Source organism: Rhea pennata, chromosome 2, assembly GCF_028389875.1.
Source record: "Rhea pennata isolate bPtePen1 chromosome 2, bPtePen1.pri, whole genome shotgun sequence".
NCBI lineage: Eukaryota > Metazoa > Chordata > Aves > Rheiformes > Rheidae > Rhea > Rhea pennata.
In genome coordinates this window covers 48762080-48788839 of record NC_084664.1, presented here as the reverse complement: position 1 = coordinate 48788839, position 26760 = coordinate 48762080, and the positions used below count along the sequence as shown (strand labels likewise).

The 26760-nt window shown below is 43.3% G+C and overlaps 1 protein-coding gene across 2 annotated transcripts in view; it reads left to right on the top strand.

Moving 5' to 3' along the window:
- The window catches only part of LIMD1 (LIM domain containing 1), a 40600-nt gene that overhangs the window by 6614 nt on the left and 7226 nt on the right, over positions 1 to 26760 (top strand). For both annotated transcript variants that reach the window (XM_062569445.1, XM_062569447.1), the window contains 6 exons: positions 6261 to 6362; positions 21076 to 21143; positions 22320 to 22382; positions 23842 to 23972; positions 25502 to 25553; positions 26232 to 26300. In XM_062569445.1, the coding sequence (XP_062425429.1) occupies positions 6261 to 6362; positions 21076 to 21143; positions 22320 to 22382; positions 23842 to 23972; positions 25502 to 25553; positions 26232 to 26300 (485 nt within the window). The remainder of the gene's footprint in view (positions 1 to 6260; positions 6363 to 21075; positions 21144 to 22319; positions 22383 to 23841; positions 23973 to 25501; positions 25554 to 26231; positions 26301 to 26760) is intronic.

The following is a 26760-nucleotide window of genomic DNA, read 5'->3' as shown; positions in this document are numbered from 1 at the left end:
TTTTACATTTCTCTGGCACTGTGTACATGACTGTCTGCAGTGCAGCAAAGTTGAGGGGTCAAGAATGTTTCACACAAAAAACAGTCCAGAAAAATTGCACGTATTGACTCTTAATTCTTTGGGCAGAGAAGTACCTGCACATCTCTGCTATCACTGAGTCATGATATGAGGTTGATATGAGTGATGAGATTGAATGATGACTGGAAGCCAGACTGCCATGTTTTCCGGGCACTCGATGTTCACACAGGCATCCAGATCTACTTAAAATCAACTGTTTGGGAGTGTGATTGCAGGGTAATGAGCAACAGTTCACCAAGATACAAAGTATGTAGGAAGGGGTCATCCCTGCCACGCTGAATTCAGAGTTTAATGTAGAGGTGATTTTTTTTTTTTTTTTTAAGATGAGCCACATCAAGCCACATTGCATCAAGTTTTATGGAAAGTGTGAAGCAAAACCAAAATAACTAGACATGTTAATTATGACATGATGAAGTCATTTTAAGTGGACAGTTTTTTTGAGGACTGGATTCTTATGGAATAGGTCTTCAAGAGTAGCTTCATGCATATCTTCCTTGTCAGAGCATGAAATGGGAGCAAGGCAAGAGAAGAGCTGGGTTAGAGCTCAGAGGGAGCAGGGTGTACTTCTAGATTAGCTGTGTGCATGTCTGGGCAGATAGGAAAGGTGATAGTGGAGATATTTACATGCAAAGACTGTGGCGGTTTCTTCCACATGCAACTGGGTGTTCTTTAGGGTCAATCCTTATGATTTTGAAAGGTTTTGACCCCTCTGTATTTGAGGCTGGAAGGTAATTGTAAAAGCTATTGCAGTTACATCTGTTGAAGAAGAATCAAACTTACTACAGGAATGTGTGCCTTTCATAAAAGGAGTGGGATAGATTTATTCTTCTAAGGGATATCTCTGGCTTAGCTGTGTGTGCAGACACATACCACCAGACTCTACCCTTTACCTTGCCAGTGCATTTGTCTTCTCAAGGACTGGATTGAGGTAACAAGGAAATGTGGCCTGTCCTTGCAATGGTAATACTCATTCCATCACGCTTGGTTCTCTAAACTTAAGTGGGTCTTAGGAAACCCAACCAGGAGCATGTGTAGGAAAGTTCGGCTCTTCTAGACTCTGCTAAGAAGAGGGTAATGAAGAAACTGTTGTCTTTGTTTGGTGTGTAGAAGGAAATCATTCCAGCCAGTCCTAGAAAATGCTGTTGTTCAGCATTCTTTGCATTAAAATCCTAGCAATACAGTAAGTAAATAAGCCCTTCCAGTGAATGTGAAAAACAACATTGAGGAGAAATATTGTCTTTGGAGCCTTTGAATCTGTGGCAAATATAAATCCAGCTGTTGGACTTTCAAGGTGGGACTGACATTTCAGATTGAAGGATGGATTAGATTTCAATTCTGACAGCGCTCAAAGTGCTGCTTCTGGCCTGTTTGATCTCGTGAGCTGAGGCTATTTCTGGTGGCAGTGCTTCCTGTGATCTGCAGTGATGAAACCCAGTATGATAAGAGTTTGGACACAGCTTACAAGGCATGTTTTCAGGCCAGCTGTGCCCCTAAGGTCCTATTGTTCAGAAGCTCAGATGTAACTTGGGCAGTTGCTTTTCACATGATGCCACATGATGCTAAATGAACAGAGGTTTCTTTGTTGTCCAGGGCCGAGCTGCCCTACCAGCAGAAATGGAACTGAAATCAGCAGTTTACATCCCTTTCCTTTCCAAATCTGGCTGCCATTCTGCCAGTGCGCTCAAGTGTGAATTTACCAATGCTGCGCGTGCGTGTTTTTTTCAGGCTTGTCATAATGTGGATGAAAGAGAAACCTTACGTGTCTTCCCACATTTTAATAGACTATGCAAGTTTAAAGGCCTTATTTTTAGATGAGGTATATGCTCAAGTTGGCTCTTGTAAGCACTTGTTTTGTGCGACAAAGCAACCAACTGCAGGAACTGGGCAGCTGGCTAAGGCATGCATATTCAGAATTCATCTACTGCAAGCCAAGGATAGAAGTTTTTACTAAAAGTTACACTACGCCAAGAAAATTACCCAGAGCTGCCGACTGGCATCAGTGGCATGTACAGCTGTATTGATGTTGATGACATTTTAACTCACTGGCTAGTAAAAAGCATGCTCAGCACTGTTTCAGAAAATAGTAGTTAGAGTTGACATGGAGCAGGGCATAAATACAGTTTTGAAATGGACTGGGGTTGGATATTGCTTTTGCTGGTCTGCCTTTGATCAGGTTGGCGTAGCACAGACGTTGCTGAGCTCGGCAACTGACTGGCATCTGCAACAAGTATTTCTTTTTCTGTGCATAGGCTGAACTGAAAGAACAGGATCATTGTGGCAGCAGGAAGAGAGCTGAAGAAAGTAGAGGGAAAAATCAATAAAAATCACCTTTTTTCCACTTTCAGGCTGGGGTGGGCTAAGAGTCAGAACTGAAGGCTCAAGTGTGTTGCCAATAATACTGAGGAGTATTAAAATTGGAAGAAGCAAAGACTTTCTAGAATAATGCCAATTACTAGCAAGGTTTAATTGACTTTTAAGTAAGATTTAGCAGATGGAAGAAAAAATACAACAAACTGTGCAGAGACTTGTCCCAACACCATTTTTCATTTGTCAACTTGTCATTTAAAACCTTGCCATAAGACATTTTAAAATATTTATAGTGTGGTTGGCTAATGCGTAGTGAAGCAATTGATGTATTGCATCTTTATGGACAACATCAATTTATTTTAAAAGCCTTTTCATTATATGACTCTTTCTATTTTCCCTATTTTAGAGGCTGAAATTTTTAAAGAAATAAATAAAAGGGTTATGCAGGAAATGGAATAGGACATATACTGTGAGATAAAGGAAAGGAGAAGGAATGATGGGTCGGTAGGTGGGTCTGGAGGTTTAGGAAAGGATTATTATGGCTCTGAGAGCTGAGGGAGCCTTTAGGGTAGCTCCTGCAGCATCCAGCAGGAATAGCCCCTTGGGGGGAAACAAGTGGACAGTCCCTACCCTCCAAAGCCTGAATGAAGGATTTTTCCAGGCTAGATAGAGGATAGGCAGAGGTAATTTCTGCTCTCTGTAGGCTTCACATTACAGGATTTTTAAAGCGGGTTTTGATGCCTGCCAGCACGTTTGCAGCCATCAGGCAGCGGCTTCGGTGCCGGACGGGGATGCTGGCCCGGTCTGCCTGCACCAGGACACCTCAACGGCTGTCGTCAGCTGCTGAGCTCTTCCCGTTTACTGCGCAGTGTCTGACGCTCCAGGTGCTTGAATCCCAGTGGCATTTTAATATTCCTCCCAGGATGGGTCAACTGGCATTTGATGAGTTTTTCTGAGAGGGAGGGCAGAGAGGCTCCTTCTCTTTTCTTGCTCTTGTTTTGGCTGGAGTCAGACTTTTGCAAAAAACGGACTTGCTGCTGGGGTACGTTGTGTGCCAGCGCTCTGCTGGGTTACTGCCCCTTTTGCGGAGACGTGCCAATGACATGAAGGAGAAGGCATGCAGGCTTCGGTGGTTGTGCCTTCTGCCTCTTAATTCATGTTACTACTCATACATATTCAGTATCGTCACTCGGCCGGGTGCTTTCTGGAAAGGAGGAAATTGGAACGCGCTGGTGATTTTCTGGAGCAGCTGCTTGTTGGCATGAAGAAGGGGAAAATGTAGGCACTTTAGTACAATAAATACATAGTTTCTGTGGAAAGCCTTGGGAATGCCATGGAAAGAAGATTTTAAGCGGCAAAATCTGCAGTTTTTCTGCTCTCAGAACTTTCCACTGTGCATTGTTGCAGTGGATAGGCAATTTTACAAGCCAGCCTGTAGTTTTTGTGTCAGATGATTGCAAAATATATTGGGCTGGAGCAGAATGTACACATTTGTGAGAGAAAACATGTATTTGAAAAAACATATTTTTCCGCCTTCACTTTTTTTTTGAAATGCCTGCGTAACTTATCTTTAATTCTTGAATGCATTTGCTTTCTTCAGATGTTTGTTTCAGTAAATAACTGAGTAGAATCTGCTTGATCAGAGAAGAACCAGCTAGTTTTGCAAACTTTGTGCCAATCTGCATGTTGGGGTGGGCCTGCAGCCAAGCTCATATGTCAGTTCAGGTCTGTTTTGGACAAAATAGACTGCTTATTTCTTTTCAGCCTTCCCTTCAGGTTTTTGTCAGTTTGGGCTCTGGCTCTCAGTGGAGTGGAGCTTGGAGCCACATTAGTGACAGTTTTCAGTGTTCTGGTTGAACGCACATATACAGCTGCACTAAAGAAAGGCATGTCTGCACTGGGAAAATTAAGTGTCTGCTTTTCAGCAACCATCTACATGCTACCATAAATGGGTCTTGAGCATTTTTATCACTGCAGTGTGAAAACTATCACAGGTATCTGCTACAGGAGGAAATCGTTCTCAAACTTTGATTGCCAGCATGGTTCTGCCAGAATGGAGAGTTACTTTTCCATGCTGTCTTGTTTTTTCTCCTGACATGGACCAAACCTTTCTGATTACTTTGGAGCTTGCAGTACCCCAAAAGAAGTGAAGTTTTGTTAACCACAGCATGACCAAGGATCTCTAGTCCGATCAGTCTCTCCCTTGTGTTGGGCCAGTACAAGTGAGATGTGACTGACAATCCCTGTACTCCAAGTAGTCAGAGTAAATCAGACTGACCAGCAGTGGAAGAAGAGACCAGGAGGTGAAGTTACATCCAAAAGTTTGCTGTGCAACAGGGAGAGAAGGCAATCTTTGTATCTGCCCTTCGTGCTGCCCATTTTGGGTAAAATAGAGACAGCTGAAGTAAACACGGATTAAAGCAAATGTCAGTAGCTAATTTAGAGATAGTTAAAGGGTGATTAAAGGGCTTTAAAACTGGTCTGTCACAATCACATGGTAATGCTCTAGGTAAATAGACTAGCTTGCCCTGTCCTTTTACTTGGACAGGGACTTCCTCGGCCCAGCCACCAGTGGTGGTTTCTGGCAGCCCTCGCTGCCTCTCCTCTGTGTGGTCTGAGCACAGTGAGGTGGGTGCCAGCTCTCAAGCCACTGAAGAACACAATAGCAATGATTTTCTCCTCCCTGACAGTGGATGACCGGGAGTCACACACCCCCTCCCCCCACGTTGCTGGGGTGGCTGGTGCAGAGGACGTGGCGGTATCTTTCCTGGTGAGGTGCAGAGCTGCCAGCTTGTTTGGCTGCTGTGCCCTTCAGCTATCTGCAGCCTGAGCTTTCTCCAGAAGGAGAGGAGGTCACGACAGCCTTGGAAAGGGCCTGGCTTATTTTGCCATGTGGGAAATTTATTTATTTATTTATGGCTTATTTCACCCCTGTCCCCACCCTGGCCACCGCATTTGGCAAACATTTCCCCACCACTCCCGAGTAAGAGAGTCCCATCTGCATGTTGTGTTTCCCTGGCGGAGTGAAAGGGCTGTAGGGTGGCTGCTGCAGCTCTGAGCTGCATTTACGATTGCATCCATCCTGACTCAAAAAGTTGATCCACACGGGCCTGCCCTGGGCCTCCTTCATCCCATGGGCTATCTGAGAACCAGATCCATGTTAGCTTGCACTGCTGCTGCCAGCAAATACGTGCTCTTTAAAACAGATTTATTTCATTCGTTATCCTGCAAGGATCTAGGAGAATATCTGGAACAGGATACTTTATCTGTAGGTAGTATTTGTGTTAAAGCTGTCTTTTTCTGACATGGGTTAGGAGAAAGAAGAGAGGTAGATTTTTCACATAGTCAATCCCCTTTTAGTTTAGTAAGAAATTTTTAGAAATTTGGAGCTTTTAGCAGAAGGCTCAAGAGTCTGAAATACAAAAAGATTTAAAGGGACTATGTAAAGAATTGTATTTTCCTCTTGTTGGTTGCCACCAACAAACTTATATTATGCATTAAGTCAGAGGAAAAGCCCTGAACACCGCCTGCTACCACTCAGGCTTCTGCAAGGGTCATTGAGTATTTCTGAATGTGTATGAATGTTTCGGAAATGTACAGGAGAAAGAAGGGGATGTAATTGTAGCCAAATAAGGCTCTGAGCCTGTTGTTGCTCTAGTCACTTTATTTGCAAAAGGATTTTGCTATGAAGGTCTGCTGTTAGCATCAGTTCTGATGTCATCTGCATCTTGTGCCTACATTGGATTGTCCGGTCCTAAATTCAATCTGAGTTGCAGGTGTGATTACTCATGCCACCAGCTCACCTCTCCCTCTGCATGAACCAGCTGTGTTGCTAAACCCCACTGCTGACCTCTGTTGTATCTTGTCCCTTCTAGGAACCTGTGTGAAGTGCAACAAAGGTGTGTATGGAGCCAACCAGGCTTGCCAGGCAATGGGCAATCTCTACCACGATGGCTGTTTCACCTGCGGAGCCTGCAGTAAGTACTGCCTTGCCCAGCTTGCCTTTGCTGCCATGTTTGAGTAGAGCTGTGGCAAATTCTTCTGGATCGACATTCTTCTGATTTTGAAAAAAAAAAGCGGTTATTCAATTATGTGCCAGATGGAGTTTGTTTCAGCTGTATGTCTTTGTGGTGGTGTTCACTCTTTGTTTTTGAATAGATTCTTGCAAGGCATGTAGAAAAGATATTTTGGATTATGTCTGCCTTCAGCTTTCTGGTATGGAGGACAGTTATTTTCATTCCTTTGTGTCTCAGTATAGCCACATTTCCTTATTTATGAGAGTATTTTTTTAAAGTGACAGTAAATATGCTATAACTGGTTTTTAGATTTATTTTTTGTTATTTGGCAAGTCAGACTTTAAAGCCCTTGCAATCTGTGAATCCAAAAGAGAGACACCACTATGAATACCTTGCTTGTCTCTGTGGGCTTGCCAGATGTGTGTGGCAGCAGCTCTGTGAAAGTAAGATGCAACCTTTTGTAAGGGGAGACAGTTTTTCTCTTGCTTTCATTTCTCCTGTCTCAGCTAAGTCGCTGTGGGGTGGCAGCCAGCTCAGCTAGTTTAGCCTAAAAAGTTTCTGCCCAGTCTAGTGTGCTGTCTGGCCTGAGAGCCTGTCCAGAGAGAGCGGTTCATCTGCCTGCCTTAGACATTGGGTTTAGAATGTAGCTCCTTCCCCTCAAAGGGAGTCTGGACCAGCAGCTCGGACCAAATGCCTGTTTTCTAGCTGGCACAAGCAAGGTTGATCCTGCTGCATGTCTCCAGCATGGTCCTGTTGTATGTGCAGCATGTGGTATGTGTGGGAGGCTCCAATCTATATCTCTGTGACACTATCTCCAAAGAAAGTGCCTGGCAAAAACTATCGGTCACTGAAATGGCTGACTGTCCCGCTGGGTGCCAAAAATGAGAGCGTGGTGAAAGGAAGAACGACAATAGTTTTTATTTATAGACATTGCTCATGTGGCACCCACACTCCTCACCTTGCTGCCCTTGAAGCCCTATAGTTTTTCGTCACTGTGTTTTTACTTCATACGTGATTTTTACCAGCTGTAATAGCTTTGTCCTTCTGAGGACTTCTTGTCAAAGCATTTACTAGCATGAATGAGCCACGTGACACATCTTGCTTTTTGTTTTTTAAGCTGCACAGACAAGAGAAACTGAGCCACGGGGAGACCAACAGCTTGTCTCTGCCTGCTTCCTTTCAGTTGGTTATTTTGCTAGTGGTATCAGAATAGGAGCAGGGATGGCAAGCTCTGCAAAATTTGCCAACAAACCCTACTAAGTAGTTAAACAAGCCTGGTGAAACTCCACACTGCTTTTCATACCCAAGACATAGTCTGAAGCTTGCTGGAGCTTATAGTGTGCTTCAGTGTATGAATTCTCCTAAGCGGCTTTCTGAGCCACGGGGAGACCAACAGCTTGTCTCTGCCTGCTTCCTTTCAGTTGGTTATTTTGCTAGTGGTATCAGAATAGGAGCAGGGATGGCAAGCTCTGCAAAATTTGCCTACAAACCCTACTAAGTAGTTAAACAAGCCTGGTGAAACTCCACACTGCTTTTCATACCGAAGACATAGTCTGAAGCTTGCTGGAGCTTATAGTGTGCTTCAGTGTATGAATTCTCCTAAGCGGCTTTTAAAGGAAGTCTGTGATGGAGCTAGGATGAGCACCCAAGTCTCTTGATGCCACTCCTGGCTGTATTTGTAACACAGTGTTTTTTGTATTCTGTTATGTTTACTCTGGGGCTAGTAGCATATTTGTAGAAGTGTAGCTATATATATATATACATGGCAGCAGCAAGAATAATAATCCATCTGGTGATTTGTTTATATCAGTTTGGTTTTCCCAAGATGAACTTTTTTTTTCCTGTGTTGTGTTCAGAATTGTAAACTTGTCAGGACTGCGAGGGAATGTTTTATTTGGAGCTGTAAAGTTGGAACAAATATAGAAAGGTGTGTGTGCTATTTAATGATACTTGAACCTTGAACTCTGCTTGCTTCCCAACCGTCCAACAATGACTGCCTTCCCTAACCTATGTTTTCAGTAGAGCACTTCCCTGTCATCTGATTGAAGACAGGAAAACTGAAAGAAAAGAAGTGTTTGCAGGTGATGGCAATTTCCTAGAGGCTCAGAAGTCAGCAGTTTGCTCTTTTGTCTCTTTTAAATTAATTTGAGATCTTTTCCCACAGTGAGAATTTGTGGCTCCATCCCAGGGCTTTACTTCAGCAACTTTTTTACCCTTTGTGTTCAGGAAGCCTCCAAATTACCCTTTCACACCAACCTTCTGTTAAAAATAATTCAACAGCAAGTTCAAGCTGCCTTAAATTTCTAAAATTACCACTGTGCAATTGATGCTTTAGAAATAAATGTGTAGATTTTAGAACTGGCTTTACCTTCTTTATTTAGAGACCAACACTACAGAGGTATAAGTATTTACTTCCATTTATGTTTATATGTGTTTGGTTAAGAGACAACTTAATCCCTTTTCTAGTGAAGGGGGTTGGTGAGAACTGAAACAGCAGCTTATTCTATTAGCTGCTTATTCTAAAAGGCAACCCTTTCCAAAGTTTTCCAAGACAAAATAGTTTGTGTTTTAGATGAAACTGGAAAAAGGGAAAGAAGCTTAGTTTAGCCATACTCAAAGGTTAGTTTAACAAGGTGAAGCTGATTTTCCTTGTTACCTGGGTAGTAACTGAAGACTCTCTGGAGATGTGCTAGGGCAAAGGATTTCAAAGGGAATGCTGCTGGTTAAAAAATGGAGTAATGATAGAAAATATTGTATTTCATTATGAGAGAGGAAAAAGGAAAGGAAAGCCATCAATCTAAATCTACTATTTTACATGTATTGAACATACAATATATATAGGCAATTTGTGTGCTGCGGGGGGTGGACAGAAATCTTACTTTTTCTCAATGCCCTGGAACATTGTGGTAGAAAACACAACTACTGTCAGCAAACCAGAGAGAAACAGATTTCCCAAAATCCACTCGTTTGCAGTGAGGCGCACACATAGCTGGCTTTGCCTTACCCTCACTGTGGCCAGTTCTCCCAGTCGCTCTGGGGCAGTAGTTTGTGGTGTGTGTGCTGTGCGGTGTGCATGGGCTGGCCCGAGCCTTGCTGGGGTTGTGCCTTCCTCGAACAGTGCCAGGACACTTCCTACACCAGGAGGGGATCGTGGCTGTAGCGGGTCATTCAGGCATGCGTGTGCATACACAGATCTTGCTGCCAGGAGTGACACTTGGTGATGTCCCCTCTGTGGAAGAGGAATGATTTTATCCTTTTACGCAGATGTGGGTCCTGGTTCATTGCTGTCCCCAAAGGTACAGGCTGTTGGAAGGTGGGTCGCAGTAAAAGAGAGAAAAGTCGTGATGCCAAAGGCTCTGCTGGGAAGTTGAATGCTGACATCTTGCAGAGCAAGTGGAGGAGAGCCAGTTAGCAGATCTGAAGCATTAAGCCAACCCGTTTCTCAGGGAACATGTGCTGGCAGCGATGCTACAACGTACGACCTCCCCACTTAACTGGGCTCTGAAGTGGGCAAGAGCAGGAGGCAAGGTGCTGCTGACAAGCTGCTGCGTGTGTCCCGCATTTCCCAGGGCTCAGGGCCAGTCTGGCTTTTTTTTCCTCTTAGTGGCCGTGTTGCAGTGGGTTTCAGTAGAGCCCTGCTGGGGGATATTGAATTTTGGTTTTCCTTCCTCTCCTCCCAGAGCATCTCTTCTAATTGCTCAGAATAAGCATATGGTACCTTCAAGGATGTGTTTGCTTCTTTCCTTTTCAGTCCGCTCGCTGGCAAGCGAACAATAACAAAAAGGGCCATACTCTGCACATCGAGGAAATGACTTCTCCCCTTCCCTCTCCACTCCCAGGCGATTTGCTGGTACAAGAGAAAAGGAAACGCGCTTCAGATGTTGCACGTTTCTGGGAGCGCTGTTCCGTTCTCTTTCCAGCCCTACCCATCACTGCGGTCCAGCAATGTTAGTACTGTTGTTTACTTGTTGGTTTGCCATTTAGACCAGCTTTTCAGCATCTGTTGCAAATTGTTCCCAATTATATTACAATCGAGAAAAGGACTTTACATTGTTAAGCAGTAAATGTAATTCCTACATTTCAACCTGTTTTAGAAGCTCAATATTGGCCCGTGTCTCCTCCCAGTGACATCTTAAGGCAAAGCTCCCGGTGACTTCCAGAGAGGCCGACTTACATGCGCTGCCCCCAGAAAACTGTCTGTAAACCTGGAGCCAAGTCACAAGTTTCACTTGGGCTTACAGGAGTATAAATGAGAGCATAATTTGGCTTATTATGTACAGGAAACTACTTAAGAAAGCTCAAGTCCTTCCCATTTGTGCAGTGGCCTGACTGTGCTAAGGAACACAAGCACTTTTTACCTCCTTGGTAAAAAGTAAAAGGCAGAGGAAGGTGTGTGTTGGTGTTGCAGGACTTCCTTGTATCTGAAGGAAGGCGGCGCTGGAGTGAGGCCCTCGTCGTAGGTGTGTTTTTCCTCGCATCTATACGTGAATGGCAAGGCTGCCAGCAAATCCCACTTGGAAGAAATCCTCACTTAAAAGGGCAATTTCCTGTGTCCAGTCTGCAGTGATTTAAAGCTTTCTTAAGGTGCTTAGGAGAAGTAGGGCGTGTGTTCGCGTTTTTCCCTTCCAGCAGCGTGCTTTGCAGCCGGGTCTGCTGTGTTTGTAAAGGCGTAGCTGAGTTGACTTTCTGATTAAACGGGCTGGATCTCAGCTGCTTAACTGATGTCTGGGATGGTATGAACGGTTCTGCCCTGAGGTAGTGGAGGGCACCTAAGGTAGTGGGGGATACCTAAGAAGAATCCCCCCTCCCCACCGGCCCCCTTGCAGGTTTAGGTTATTTCTCTCTTTCAGGACATCGACCACAATGCAGATGCAGTGCCCACGGGTCTGTCATTAGCACGGGGAGCACGTGCCTCTTTACAGGCCTTCTGGGATCCGTCCTATGATACCACTGGGGTAAATACGAGGAGACTTTTAACCGCCAGAAAAACAAACATTTCCCTGAACGATGTTGTCTGCCCAGCTGCAAAGCACGTCTTTTAGCAGCATATGTGGAGGCTCTGGCTTCTTTCTGAAAAGTGAGTAGTTGAGCTGTGTTTTTAAGATCAAGAGGAGTTCATCTTGGATACCATCCAGTACAGACTGTCTTTGAGAAGTCAAGGTTTCTTGTGATTTCAATCCTAACATTTCTGCACTCATGGAACAAACACTGAATATCTGCACTCCAATAAATAAAATATACAAAATTACCTTTTAAGGTAAAGCATGTTGTCCTCCAGATATTTTTATCTGCTGTCTTGCCATTTTCATTTTCGTGAGGATTTCTAATTTTGTTCGTAGTTGGATTTGCGTCCAAATACTGCTTTGGTTTCCCAGATACAGAAAGCTGAGAGGGTCTACCCAAGGAGTCGGGGGGAAACAATACCTCACGGAACTAAATTTCCAAGATTCTTTGTTTTCTGAGATACATATATTCAGAGATAAATGATAGACGAGAGCAATTTGTTGAACAGAGCTATGTGTATGGTACAGGCTTGAGTTGTCAGGAAGAAGAATTTACTGTTTTATCTGAGCCGCTGGTATGCAATGGAGAAATTTTGGCATAGAAGTCGAAACAACAGATTTAGAATTATTACTTTGGCATTTATCTTCTTGTTTGTTACAAAGCAGACATGCAAACAGGGTAGCTTTTTGTAGAGGGCGAGAGGAAAAAAGAGACTTTGGGCTGTTTCTGCCATTTCAGTAAAAATATCTGCCTGTGGAAGTAAATTTAAAAAGAACCCTCAAAAACGTACAGCTTTTCCTGCAAACTCAAGGTATCTTGCTTTCTTTTCTTCTTTTTTTTTTTTTCCCCAGTTTGATGGGCAAACATTTTTAGTTAACAAATAGTTTGTTACACATTAACCTTTTAGGTTGCTAGGAAATCACAAGTACTCTCATTTTTCTGAAAAATAACCAGAGCTCATTTAGTTTATGATGTGTCCTCAGAATACAAAAAAATGCAGATATTTCAAGGTGTTGATATTTATTATCTCACTAGTAAGGAGACCTTACAATAGATGTATTTCTAACCAGCTGTATCTTTTCAGCATTTTTCTCCAGCACTCAGCCAGGCATGTATCTGATTGCTGTCGGTTGTCTGGGAAATAACCTTTTCAGATGTACCGCCACTGCACTTTAGAGAATATGGTTTTTGTACATGAATCACTTGGTCCTTGGAGGAAATCTGAAAGCCAAAAAAGTGCAAGGAACATGTCAGAGATGACTATGAAGGAAATCAGTAGGCGAGGAAGGAAGTCAGAGAGAAAGAACTGGTTGCAGGGTGGTATGAAGGAGGCTTAGATGTTAAACTGAAACAGAAAATCCAAGACAAGGACTAGATTTTATATTGCAAAGAAGTGGGAATCCTGTGTGCTTGCCAAATATCAGAATTCAGCTGTTGATATGTCTACATTACCCTTTTTTTTTCCCCCTAGAGCTCATTTATTTTAATGTCTGTGTAAGGGTAACAGGCTGCGGGGCCAGTGGTAGGATTTGAAATAACACAAGTTGGCTGTGTTTTGCTACTCTTAAGGATTTTTATTTTATTTTATTTTATTTTTATTTTTTTTTTTTTTTTACATTTCACAAGCTAGTGGTGTTTAGAGGCATCAGGTGTCATTTACTAAACAAGGTAGGTAAGGTACGAAGCAGTATAACTGTGAGCATGGCCCTCTGGCTGGGCTAATTAGCCTTGCTGCTGTGATTATAAAGCATAGCTACTTGCAGCTCTGCAGCTTTCGGTGACTCTGGGCTAATTATGTTGTATAAGCATGCCCCATATTGGTAGATAACCCATAGAAAAACAAGGCCATGGTCGTTGTTGACACTGCTAAATTACACTATGGCAGAAGGTTACCTTATTATGCAAGTGCAGCTTAATTCCAGACAGAAGGACAGATAGCTTTGTCCACTGAATTTCCCCTCAGCAACCTGTTAGGCACAGGTATGTTGCCATTATCTTCAATGCAAAAAATAGCTAGTGGTGACAGAATTCACATTTCTTGTAATTGGCTCGTGCAAACTCTGAATATAAAACCACTAAGTTGATCTGCACGTGTGAGAAATGTACAGCTCTTCAAAGTGGGCAGTGTTGAATATTAGCTAATAATCATACTACAGCATCACTTTAATAAAATTAACATGCGAGAGTCTGTGTAATAAACAATGTATTTTCGGCAAAAGCAATCTCAGTAAAGATTCAGACATGCCTGGCATTACAGACAGTTTGGAGACAAGGAAAGCATCTGTGGATGTTTCAGCTCCCATCTAAATTGCTGCCTTGTTCTTACTTTTTGTCTTTGGTCGCTCAGCTTGCTGGTGAGAAATCCCCGCTCTTTGCCACAGGAAGTGGTTGCTGTGCGTGGAAAAACACCAGAGCAGGGCAGCTTTCATTGTAGGATGATGCTACTTGTTCCTCTCCTGGCCAGGCAGGAAAAGACAGGTTTGAGGTTGCTTTGGGATCTGGGATGAAGGAGCTTTGGCACAGTCCGAGCATCCTCAGTAGATATCCGTGCTGGAAGGGTGCAAATCTGCCGTGGTAGGTAGCAGGAGCAGTGAGGGGTTATGCATACGCCTGGTGTTTTGTATTGACGCATTGTATCAGTTGCACATGGGTTTTGTGCTGCGCAAGAATCGGGTCAAAATGAGAACAAAAGTTGTAATCTGTAGGGGCTATATACCCAGTCTTTCTGGTCTGTTTGTTTTTTAATGTGATCTTCACAATGCTTCTTTTTTTAAGATAAATTCTGCTGTAAGAATTGTAGGAGTTTCCTGACAAAGTTTTCAAGTGATATCTATGAATAATTTTCTAGGGATTAGCTTGAGACACACTGAGGCTTTCCACAGCAGAAGAAATTTAAAAATTGATCTCTCACGTAGTTTCTATTCAAAGCTAGTTCTAAGGCCAGGGTCAGAAGCAGTATTTTTAACCACTTTGGAAAGTTTGTTTCTGCTGCTCTTTGTGAGGAAGGCAGCAACAGCAAAAAATATGGGAATGCTTTGAAGTTTTCCTTTTCCCAACCTCCTCCAATTACAACTTCAAACTTTCCCTATGCTTGCCTTATCTGGCTGCATTTTGCAGAGACCACTTTGCGGGAAGCAAAGCTTACCTCCACCTCCCATTTCCCCTGAAAGCAAGAGTCTTTCTGGGATCAGGGCACAGGAGAGATGTTGCTTAGTGGTGTGGCCTCCTGTGAGTTTGTAATGTTCCCTTTTTAGAGCCCTTTCTGCCCTCAGCTGTGGTTTGCTTTGCTATTCAGCACGGCTGGCCATTTGTAGCATGTGCGGTGCAGCTAGAGCTTGCTTTGGGCTTTCTGGCCTCAGATCTCTTTCACAGAGCTTTGTTTTTACTGCCTTGAATGTTTTGTGAGACTCTGGAGGGTATTTTGCAATTGTACAATAAAACTGCTATAGCCAAGTGACAGAGACTGAGCAATTCACATGTTAATGAAGTTGCTGTATCTTAGAGCAGTTGCTTTTAAGAGATACCCTATCCTTCTGCCATTGTTTCACCAAGACTTTGATCTGAACTGACGTATCTGCCTGTTAATCAGAGTCTGAATATACCTGATTTGGGATATGTTCAGACACCTAAGTGACTCTTTGATGCAGCCCTAGTTTAAGAGTGGTTGGAAATGTTAACATTTCTGCATCAGATTCTCTGCTGCATCCAGCCTTCGACGGTGAACAGCAGAAATGGGACAGAAACCAGAAATCAATTAGAGTCCTCTGATGCTGTGCTTGGGCTGCTTTGCACAACAGGTCCCTGTACTGTGGGTCAGTGAAGTCAGTATGTTCCAAAAAGGCATTTGCCAGCTGAGGACTGGTTGGTCTCAAGTCCTGCTGAATGGTAAGCAGCAGGGAGTTCTGTATAGTGACCAGGGTGGGGGGGGGGTTGTTTGAGGTTTCTGGGACCTGCATCTGCTGTGGTGCCTACAGGCTGTGAACGAACTCAGATCTGAACCTCCTTACAGCCTTACATGGGGAGAATAAGAGATAGGGGAAAGACTGCAGCTTGAGGTGGAGCCATCCAGCATTGAGGAGGAGCTTTATTTGATCCTTAGTGCCTAGCAGGTTGGTGTTTCCAGCCTGTTGTCTCCTGACCATGTGAGAAGGTTATCCCCCTGACTCCAGAAGCTGAAATACATACATATATATATATATGTATATATTTAATCTGTCATTAGTAATCACATGTCCAGATTCATCTTATAGCTGTGATACTACTCTAAGAACTGATGGTTTTTTTTTTGTTGTTGTTTTTGTTTTTTTTTTGTTTTTTTTTTTTAATGCCCAGGATTCTCAGCCCAAAAGGGATGGCAGAAGCAGCTGCCTACGTGCAGTACTTCTGGCCCATCTGCTGTGCAGATACCCCAGGGAAGTCTGTGGCGCTTAGGTAGGTGAGGTAGGGTCCACGCAAGCCCCGAGGCAAAGCAGAGCTCCTGGTCGTACATCCCCATGGGGCGCTGTGATCTGAAGATGGCCCTGCACAGTGATATGCATTGAGAGTAACCTCCTGCCTTTGAACATGGCCTTGTGGCCTCATTCTCCTTTTAGTAAATAATGCAGAAACAACTTCAAAAGAGCAAGTTTGGTCCAGCTCCCCAGCAAGTAAATGACAGAGCTGCCAGCATTCTCCTTGAGCTATTGCAAGTGCCTAGTAAACTTCTCTCCAATATAAACTTCAAAAGAAGAGAGCTGTCATTTGAGAAAATGATACAGACAAAAGCAGCAGCATCCTGGGAGCGCAGCATGGTGGTATGCCTATTATCAGCTGCTAGGCAAAGTGCGTTTATTTTAGCACAAAGGCACTACTGACTGAGCTTGAAATATTCTGAATTTGGTGCTTAAATGACCTTCAGGTCATCCTGAAGGTCCCACAGCTAAATGGATTAGACAGACGTGTTAAGGATGAGCAGTACATAAAAGCACGAGGATCAAACCTCCTGTCAGGGAAAGGAGCATGAAATCTTGTAACAGCAAGTGAAGATGATAGGGTGGAAATGCCAAAGAATTTTAATTGTCTGAATTTTTGCAGATAAGAGATTAGCTAAGTTCAGAGTGAAGGGAAAGTAAAATATGGTCAGGAGTTAGCATTTTAAGACATGTTAGAGCAGTCAGTCCTGAAAGTGGCAAGTCATTCATTAGTATTCCTAGATTTATCAAAGGGTGTCATCTCTGCAGTCACCTCAGTGATGCATGTTTGAACTAAGTAGTGATCAATCTGGGATTCCTGAGATATAGTCCGAGTTCCCGATGCTTTCCGTTGGTGAAGCTATGACAGCGTGTCTGTGCCCAGACGAGATCTGTGCCAGCCGGGGCGGCCCAGGCTCGGAAGTGTCACTGTGAGGGAGACGTGTTTAATTTAAAGCGCGTGTAGAGTTCTCACTACTTAGTGGCTTCCAGCACAGGACCTGCTGGCTAGTGACACTGGAAAAGAAAAACGTCGCTTTCTGAGAAGTGGAGGTCAAATTTGTAAAAAGTAAATAGCACCGGTTTCTGCTGTTAGATCTCTCCGTTTCTGATGAGCCTGGGAAATAAGCACGCGTTTTGGTCCCCAGAGCCTCGCCTTTGCACGCACAAACGCAAGTTGGCGGGTCAGAGGCCGGCCCGGTGCGTTGGCCGCGGAGTAGGGGCCGGTGGCTACCTCGGCGCTAGCCAACAAAGCGGGGCTGGCTCAGGGGCTCAGGCACCGTCCCGCACACATTCGTGTTCCTCATTTACTCGCACGGTTTTTGCTGTGCTGGCTAGCATCTCCCAGGCAGTGCCTGGTTTGGGAGATAACGCAAGCCGGGAGCTGATTCCGGTAGGCGGTACGGACGAGGCTGCGCCGTCCTGGGAGGGACCCGAGCCATTGCCACGCTGCTCTCCTCGGCGCTGTGAAGCAATCCCAGCCTTGTTTGTTTTACTGGTGTGGACGTAGCCAGAACATCCGTTCCCCAGCTCCACTGGGACAGTCCCCAGTTCAGCCACGGGGAAGTGAACTTTTCCTGTATCTTGGTTTCCCATGTGCTTGATGAGATGTTTCCTTACCTCAAGAAATCCTTCCACGTGTGGGGAGGGAGAGGCTGAGAGGGGCAAACAGAGAAATCTGCTTTGTTTGCAGGCACTATTCCCTGATCTGGGCTCTGTTCCCTCAGCAGCTGCATGGGCTTTTCCGCAGTGCCACTGGGTTACTCATTTTTCTGACAAATTTCCTTTTATGTTTCTGCCAAATGCTTTAAGAAAAAAAAGTCGCAGAGAGGTGTAGAGCTAAAAGTAATCAAAATGACCACCTGTTCCCTAAAGAAAATAATTAAATCATTCCCCCCTTCCCTCCTCGAAGTATTCTTGGTGTTAGCACCTCTTCTTCATGTGCCCCCATGAAATCAACAGCCAAATTATAAATCCTTTTTTAAAGGGGTTTATCCTCCTGCTAAAGGAGCTTACAGCAAAACCCCAGGCACAGAGTGCTAGCTGTGACAGTCTTCTGAAGGGCTGTTGCAATCAATCTTGACCTGCTAATGTCAGGGGGTTAAAAATATACCTGGTGTAGGACACCTCTTAAGTGGTTCTTTTGGTCACTGTAGAAAAATGGCTTGGTGGCAACCCTCCAAGCCTGACCCCCTCTGCTGGCTGGGGGGGGTCTCACGGGTACTGCTCACACACCGGTCAGGGCCTTTGTCTGGGGAAAAAAAAAAAGTCCTAATTTTTATGGTGCATGTGTTTTTTCCTCACCGTTGCTGGCTTATTTTTGTGGAGGAACATCGCATAGAGATGGAAAGTCACTTGAGCAGCTGGATATTTAACTGAACTAGAGCACGTGTTACCTTGTAGCTTAAAATAAAAATTTGATGTTTCATTTCTTCATTTTTAATAGCGCCAAATCCCAGTGCTGCATATAAATCAGTGGGAGATTTGCATGATTGTTGCTTGCGGCCTCAGGCCTCGTGGTAACCTCGACAATGGCTTTGCAAATCCCCCTGTCCGGAGTCGCGCTTTCCCTCCCCAGAGACCTGAGCTCCCCGCTAATGCTGCAGCACATCAGGCTTATCTGTATGGAAAGGCAGGAAGGTTTATTGTGTGAACACGCACCTTGGATTATTTGGCCACAAAGCTAACAAGTCCGAGATTAGATTTATTATTATTATTATTTTGGGCTCAGGGCTGTGTTTTGATGTCAGTAACCTTGATGGAATATCAGTGTGAGATAAATCAGGGCAGAATGGTTTAGCCTAAAACACGTATCCTCCTGGAGGCAAACACTAAAATACGTGCGTAGGGCAAATTACATTTTCTTCTGCTATCTGGGGTGCCTGCCTGCGTACAGAAAGACCATCGTGTAGCCCTTGCTTGCCTGTCGCATTGGTTGTGCTTTGGTTAGGTTTGTGAAAGAGTGGAAACCTGTATCCCTGGTGTACGTTGTTCCTTGGGTACTTTTGCCTGGCAGGATCTGTACCTCGCTGAGAACGCCCTGAAAGGGCTGCTGGTAGCACTGGTAGGTGGGACATGAGGCCGAAGGTGCCATGCTCCCACAGTTACGATGCTCCCAGCGTCCATGGAGACATGCCAAGGTTGAGGGGGGGAAGGAGGGCTGGGGTGATGGTAAGTGACGGGTGGTGGGTGATGGAGCTGGGGCATCCTTCACCCTGCTGTGATATCACTGGTGTGTATATGTGTGGTGTCCCTACTGCTGGGTTTGAAGGTGGCTGTGGCAAGTTCTCCATGGATCCAAAATAGAAATCTGGGTCTGTATGCAAGAATGTATGTCAAATGTGCTGAGGAGCAGTAAGCAGTGGGCTGCTACACTGTGATGCTTTGGTTTCTCATGTTTTTCTCCAGACCAATGTCTGTTTTCAGATGACAGACCAGCTGAAACTATTTGACCTTATTGAAAAGACTGGGCTGCAGTCTAGCCATGGTAGCTTGCTGCATTTAGATCATCTGTCACCTAACGGTCATGCAGTTATCCCCACTGGAGATTAAAAGGGAAATGGAGCACACTAGAGTGATGCTCTGACTCATATGTAGTCCAGTAAATGCTCAGCTGAGTAACATGTACAGCTTATCCAAGAAATTGATGTGTATACAAACCAGGGCTTATTTTTCAAGAAATACATACTAGCACATTCTTTGCTTGCCCTGATGGGTAAGAATTAGATTGAGCCTTACGGACTAGTGGTGAAATGTTGTCTGACTGAATTTACTGCTAAAACTTTTGAGCTTCTTTGGAGTCTTTCATTTCCCCAAGAAGCAGCATGTGTTGTTATCTAGCCTGAGAGTGCCCTCTGGTGTACACATGAGATGATACAGATTTTCACTTACTGAATTGGCTTTACTTGGCTTCTTCCTTTTCTTAAATCTTCCCAACCAACGTGATTGTTCGTTGAAGGCTACCAAGTAGATAAATGCCATAAAACACCCAGCTGTGAGCTGCAAACCTGTCACTTGTGTCTTTCCTATTTATAATCCAGCACTGCTGGTAATTTTTTTTTAAACAATATTTACCATGTGCAGTGTATCAAGTGTCGGGTGTCCAGGTTCAGACTTTCTTCCCAAGGTCCCTGACAGGTCCCGGAGACCAGCCCATGGCATGTCCTGGTGCTGTGCCTGGACTGCAGTGCTGCCCCTCGTTGCTGGCCAGCCCGGGGCACGTGCCTGGGGGTTTCTTAGTGGAGCACAGCAGTTCGTCCACTGCGGTGTTAGGCAGTGGTTTCAAAACCTTGGTTTAACAGGGCAAGTGGGTTGTGAAGCAGTAGAAGCATTATTTTATAAATAAACAAATCGTAGCCTTTTTCCAGAAGGATAGAAGGACGTTTAGAAGAAGCAGAGACAGTGTAAGCACATGTTGCAGTAGTTACGTCAAACTGGAAACGGAGAGTAAATGTGAGGCATAAATACAAAGACCATTATAAATATAAATCTTCCTCATATGTAAAGCTGTTTCTTGTGTCATCTTATCTTTGTTAGGACATACTGATTTGAAAAAACCCACAAAGCACATTCAGACTTTTAAACCTTGTTGGCACAATAATGAATGTGCTGGTGCAGAACAGAGAACAGCATGTTCAGTGCTCCAGCCCCAAGCTTTTCTCAAAACGTATCAGATAATAAGAATGATAATATCTTATATATCTCATCTGGTAGCTGCTGGCAGTAGGCAAAGCACCTTTCAGTGGTACAGCACTAGTATGACATTTTTAAGCAACAAGAGCTAGTGTGGATTATCCTCTGCACATCTTTTCTTCGCTCAGCAGGATGCCTGCAGTTACTGCTGGGCCTGCTCTTGTGAGGTTATTTCATGCTGTGCTAAATGTGCTAGGAGGTGATCCAGGTATGTCAGCCTACCACCTCGCTACCCAGAGGTGAGACTCTTGTTAGGATCCAGCAATCAGCCCTCAGCAGTCACTGAGGACTGTCTGTGTTAGAAAACATGCTGGAAGTTGGGAAGGCCTGTGCTTGAGGTGGATGCTGGTCTTCAGTCATCCGACTGGTGCTTTGATGTCCTTGTTGTGAATCACCTCAGTTATTTGTGATGCTGTTTTGCTGCATGATAAGTGATGTGTGTCCTAAGGCATTTCCAGCAGCCAGTTTTTGCTCATTTTTTTTCCTACTCTTTACTGACCTTTTTCTTCTCCTTGTGTTTTTTTCCTTAGGTCGGAAGCTGAGAGGAAAAGCCTTTTATTTTGTCAATGGAAAGGTGTTCTGCGAAGAAGATTTCCTGGTGAGCACACAGCTGACCCTTGTGCCTTTGACAGCATGGCTCCCACAGCTTTGCCCATGTTTCACGTGCTTCTAGGACAATTCCCTGGCTCTTCATATCCTCTGTTAACCAACATATCAGACTTGGAAAGTTGGCTGGCTCTGTGATCTGGTGGCTGCCCACATGTGGTAGTGGAAATAGCACAGTGAGAAGCCATGGTTTTGCAGTACAGAGCTTGTACTTGAAATTGTAACCATGTGTGGTGGCTCCTTCAAAATGAATCTCTGTAGAAATGCCATGGAAGTAAGAGCATGATGAATGGCTAGAGAAGATCGAGTGAATTTCTCTTTCCAGTTACTTCTTTTTGCTTGAGCACCTTTGTGGATTTCTTTCCATTGCCCTCAGTGGGTTTTTTGTGATTGAACCTGAGTGTGGAGCAACCCCTCAATCCTCTCCTTTGCCAGTGGAGAAACTCGTAACTACCCTGATTTTACAAAAATTGCAAAATGCTGTGTAGCCCCCACAGAGCTCTCGCAGACTAAGACTTCATTGAGACTTAAACAGTTGCTCATTTACAGAGGCGGTCTAGTGATTTATATCAGAGAGAAGTCAATTATCTTCTTTTTCTTGCCAGTATATTCTGCACGGGCTGAAAATGGAAACATCTCATTAAATACATCTAAAGTATTTCATTTTTCCAGTTTGTATTTCCACCATTCAGATGGAATTTGAAACATTGGACAGATTATGTGCTGTGCCTGAGATGTACTGCATACATGGCAGTCAGTTCCTCATCATTAGATCTTAGCAACAGCAACCAGAAGGTGATCTAGGCCAAACCAGATGAGAGCTGGGACAGTACCCCAACCTCAGAAGTTTCAGTAGACCTATAACAGTGTAACTAAAGGTAGAATTTGGCTTTTCAGGCCTACATATACAAATACGTGATAAACACAAGTTCATGGCTTGTAGACTAATATGATCAAATAAACATGCAAGTCTTACCAGTAAATGCCTTATTTGCATGTGTGCTTATGATACTTATTTATATAATTAATTGTATTTAAATTTGGGACTGCACTTGTTTGTGCAAAGAGAACAGGAAAAAGACCAAACAAGTAATTCCCCACAATGCGCTGTTGCTTATGTTTTAGTAGCCTTGTGAAATTTTAAGCCAATTCTTTCTTATCCTTGCAGTATTCTGGCTTCCAGCAGTCAGCTGACAGGTGTTTCATTTGTGGCCACTTGATAATGGACATGGTAAGTGATAATTGTGTTAGGAAAAAAAGTTCCCCCAGCTTTTTAGAAGAATGCATCAAAAGCAAAATATATTAATATTGAATACTAACTGTTTTCATGTTAGTCTGCCTAGTGTGAGATTGGTGGGAGAACGAAAATCCACTAAGCCACTTGTTCAGCCTTGCAAGGAAGTGAAGCTAGCACCCAGCTGTGTGGTACAGAGCCCTTGCTCTTCCTGTTTTTGGTGCAAGCTGAAAAGCAGAGCCTTCAGCTCCTTCTTCCCCTCTTGGGATTCCCTGGACCATACATTCATAATTCTGACTGTACTTCCTGCTCAAAAGTGGTTCTGCAGTACTTCCTTACTTGTGGGGCAGTGGTGCTCCATTGCTGAGCCTGTCTTCCATCTAGTCAAGGTGTGGGTTCTCATGTAGCTCATAAATGAAATTACTGCCTTGTTGTTGCTTTTTGTGTGTGCTGACAGGCCCTGGACTGATATTCTGGGGAATGGGTTTGACACAGAGTATGTGATTTGAGCTCAGATCTGTCCAAATCCTTGAAAACTGCTCAACAGATCTGTGCACGTCCTGCTAAAGCAGGCAATTCTCATTAGCCTACAACAGGTACATGTTCAAGGTTTGCACTGAGTGGGTCACATCTCAAAGGGTCATCTGGGCCTTTTTCCAGCATCAGGCAATATTCAGATGTGACTCATTCTGAGGGAGACAAATTCATAATCGTGGAGTTGATGTTGTAGAACTATGGCTGAGGCAAATAAGTAATGAATTTCTAGGTGATCAGTTCACCACACACCATCCAAGGTTTTCTAATGCTTACTGTTAATTATCTTAGCTTGCCTGGTTATGCTAGAAAGCATTAAAATTGGAAAAGTTATTCCATACTCAGAAGTCTGATCACAAGGCTAACAGGCCATGTAATTCCACCTGTTACTTGCTCGTCCAAAGCTAGCAGTGAATTACAATTGTTGAGTTCAATACAATTGCTGTAGTCTATGTTAATTAGAAAGCCAGGCTACTGAGCACAAAGTGCCTGGAAATCTAAGAAGTTATGGAAACCTAGCAAAAATACTTGTTTCAACATCTCATGGAGAACGTAAAGATGTATTTCTTCTTGTTGGTGTGGTATGTCTTGTTTTCTGATTATGCTAAGTAATCTCCACCTGTTAGCTTCCCCCTTAAATTTCATCACTTCTGTCCTTTGTAATGCTAAATACCTTGTCTGAGTCTCTGTAAATTGTTGTCTTACCCATGCTAAAAAACCTGTTCTTTGGAACCAGGTGTTGTGGATTGATTTCAGCTGTGCTTTGTATCCCTGTTAACTCATTCTTTAGACAAGGTGCCTGAAAAAAGGCACAGCACTGCTGACAACTGTGCAGCACTGTCTGATGTAATACTGTGAGTATATTATTTTCACCTTTAATGCCCCTTCATGCATTCTTTTGCTGTCTTTTGGTTTATTGCAGATCCTGCAGGCTCTAGGGAAATCATATCATCCAGGCTGCTTCCGATGTGTGGTCTGCAACGAGTGTCTGGATGGTGTGCCATTCACTGTAGATGCTGAAAACAAAATCTACTGTGTCAGGGATTACCACAAGTAAGGACAAAATAAACAGCAGAGTGGATCCAATCAACAAGCCTCTACTTTAATGTTTCAGATAATTACAATGTATGGATTATTAAAACAGAGACAGGACAAGAAGCCAGAAGTCTGAGGATGGCACTAGACCCTAGAAATTCCTGATGTCTCTCCTTGCCATGCCATCAGTTTCCTGTGTAACTATGAAGAAATCTTATCTTATCCCCAGGCTTCAGATACCCCTTCTGCAAATTGGTGATAGTGTTCGCTGGCCTCACAGGGAAACTAAGATAGTCAAATAGTGTTTGTAAAGTGTTTAGTGAGGTAAGAAATTAGGCCACTCTGAACTAAAGATTGTGAATCCCTTCTGAAATCAGTATGAGTTGCTTTTGAGACTTCTAAAGAGCCAAGAATGCTATTAGAAATCACTGCTGAATACAAAGCAAAATTTTTATCCAGCTCTAAATTAAACAACCGATAAATCCACTTAAAAATCACTTCGGCTTTTCACAGGAAAATAACAGGGCTGTACTCCTAGCTGGTAGTTAAGATATTAGAGCTGTGTACATGTTGAGTGTCTATTTAGCTTGCTGTGCTCCTTGCCCCATTTTCTGAGCAGGCAGAGTATTGAAATGTTGCTCAAGCACTCCCTGTTTTGTATTGTGCTAAAATTTTAATTCCATTTGTGTGTCAGCATTGTTCTGAAAGGATACACATTTCCTTGTAACATAATATGTATCAATTATACCATATTTTTCTTTTTATATTAAAAAACCTTATGGAGTCTTAAGTGCTTACAGTACAGTATTACTGTTTTCTCTCAGCATGATCCTATCCCAGTGCAGGGAACCAGTTAATCAATTCTTTTAATGTGTTTTTTGGAGGGACAGTCCTGCTCAGTTTCTCTCTATTCTGTCTTCTAAATCACTAAGTCATTTTTGCTTAGTTGCCAAGCTGCCAAGAATTTTACAGTGATTTTCTTTTTCTGGGACTACTTCAATATAAAATCTATTTTTGCCTGACTAACAATCTATGCTAAGTATTAATTATGTCGGAAAAACAGGTCTTTTATAGGTTTATAGTGACATAGAGAGCTCTTTTCAAGACTGGTGCAGGACCTATTCATTAAGCTTTGGGCTTATTGACTAGTAGTCAGTTCTGTGTCACTCACAGGAATATGCAAACAGCAATTAGTCATGGATCAAATATAATACTCATTTGTAAATAGAATGCTATTGCACTGGTGAATTAAGAATCATCAAAGCAGCCCTAGAATCTGTTTTTTTCAGTCTGATTTCCTTAGTCCATCTGTCCCTGTGTGTATGCCCCTGTTCCTTTATTTCCCCTCAAGTAACACCCAGATGACTAATTTGAGACAAATATGGTGATGTTTGATCAATCCTGAAAAAAAAACTGTGTTTTGGGAATGAAAAGTTTTCCTGTAGATAAGTTATTTACAGATGCAGCTTTTCATTTTATCACCAAGTACAAGCTTTTTCTTTAACATTGATCTGTAACTTACCTTCTATTTCTCATTGCTTTTCTAGAGTTTTAGCTCCAAAATGTGCAGCGTGTGGACTTCCCATTCTGCCCTCTGAGGTTAGAGCCTTTTATTTCTTACTCCCTGTGGGGGAGGAGCATTGTTTCTAAGGTCTTGCTCTTCTTCCTGCTTGGCCCTGTGTCAAGACATATATCTTTGTGGTTGAGGAAAAATGACAGTTTCCTCCAGATTCCAAACTTTTGGCCTAGTGCTGTATACTGACCTGGACATGTGACCCTTCCTTTGCTCGGTAATGCAGCTTATTCCCACTGAACCAGGCTACTTTTCTTCATCTCCTGTACCATTGTGCTGCTTTTAATATTATGTTGGAATACCTTTCCATCATGGCAATAAAAGCTCATGAGTGACCTTTTGTGACCCCCTGTGACTGGCTCATTTTAGTACTTGGAAGAGATGCATCTTTCGCAAAAGCAATTTAAAATTCTGAAAAATCTATGTATTGAAATTACCAAATCATTAATGAGTAATCTGGGATAGATGCAGCTGGAGAGAATTTTACATTTCTGATGTTAAATTGTAGAGGATGTTTGCACTCAATCGATGTTGAAGCTTTACTGTAAAAATAACTGCAGGTGGCAGGATTTATTTGTGGTTTCCAGCCAGCAGCCCGAATGCATTTGTTCTACATTCATATTATTGCAGGAAGCAATCTACAGAGTCTGATCCTCCTGTAATCCTCTGACTTTGTAATTTCTCTTGTGCTTGCATGCTCACAGGGGTCTGATGAGACTATTCGGGTTGTGTCCATGGACAAGGATTACCATGTGGAGTGTTACCACTGCGAGGTAAGTCAGCAGCTTTCTAAAGGAGTGGGCACTTAATAACCATAACTAGTGTTATTTTAGAAATGAAAGTAAATCCTCTTGTGCCCAATGGCAATAGCTGAGCAATTCAGAGTTTGCATTATGAGATCCTTACTGCCTGTTACCAATGCCTGAGAAATTTCCAGTTTGAGGAAAAAGGTTTTTCCAGAGGGTGTCTAAAGTGTGATTTCATTTACTGTCCGTAACATTATGGGCAAAAATTAGTTACTGCTTTTAAAACTTGGCAGTTTGTTTGTTAATGAAAGAAATGTGGTGAATTAATAAGGTTCTATTGCCACCTTTTAGAAACCTTGAGCTCCAGATCACATTAATGTATCTGATTTCCAAGTCAGATTGTTGAAAAATGCTAAGGTGATGACTGATCCCATCTGGCGTAACTTTCCTTCACTCTAATGGAAACTTATGTGTGGGCAGGAGAAGG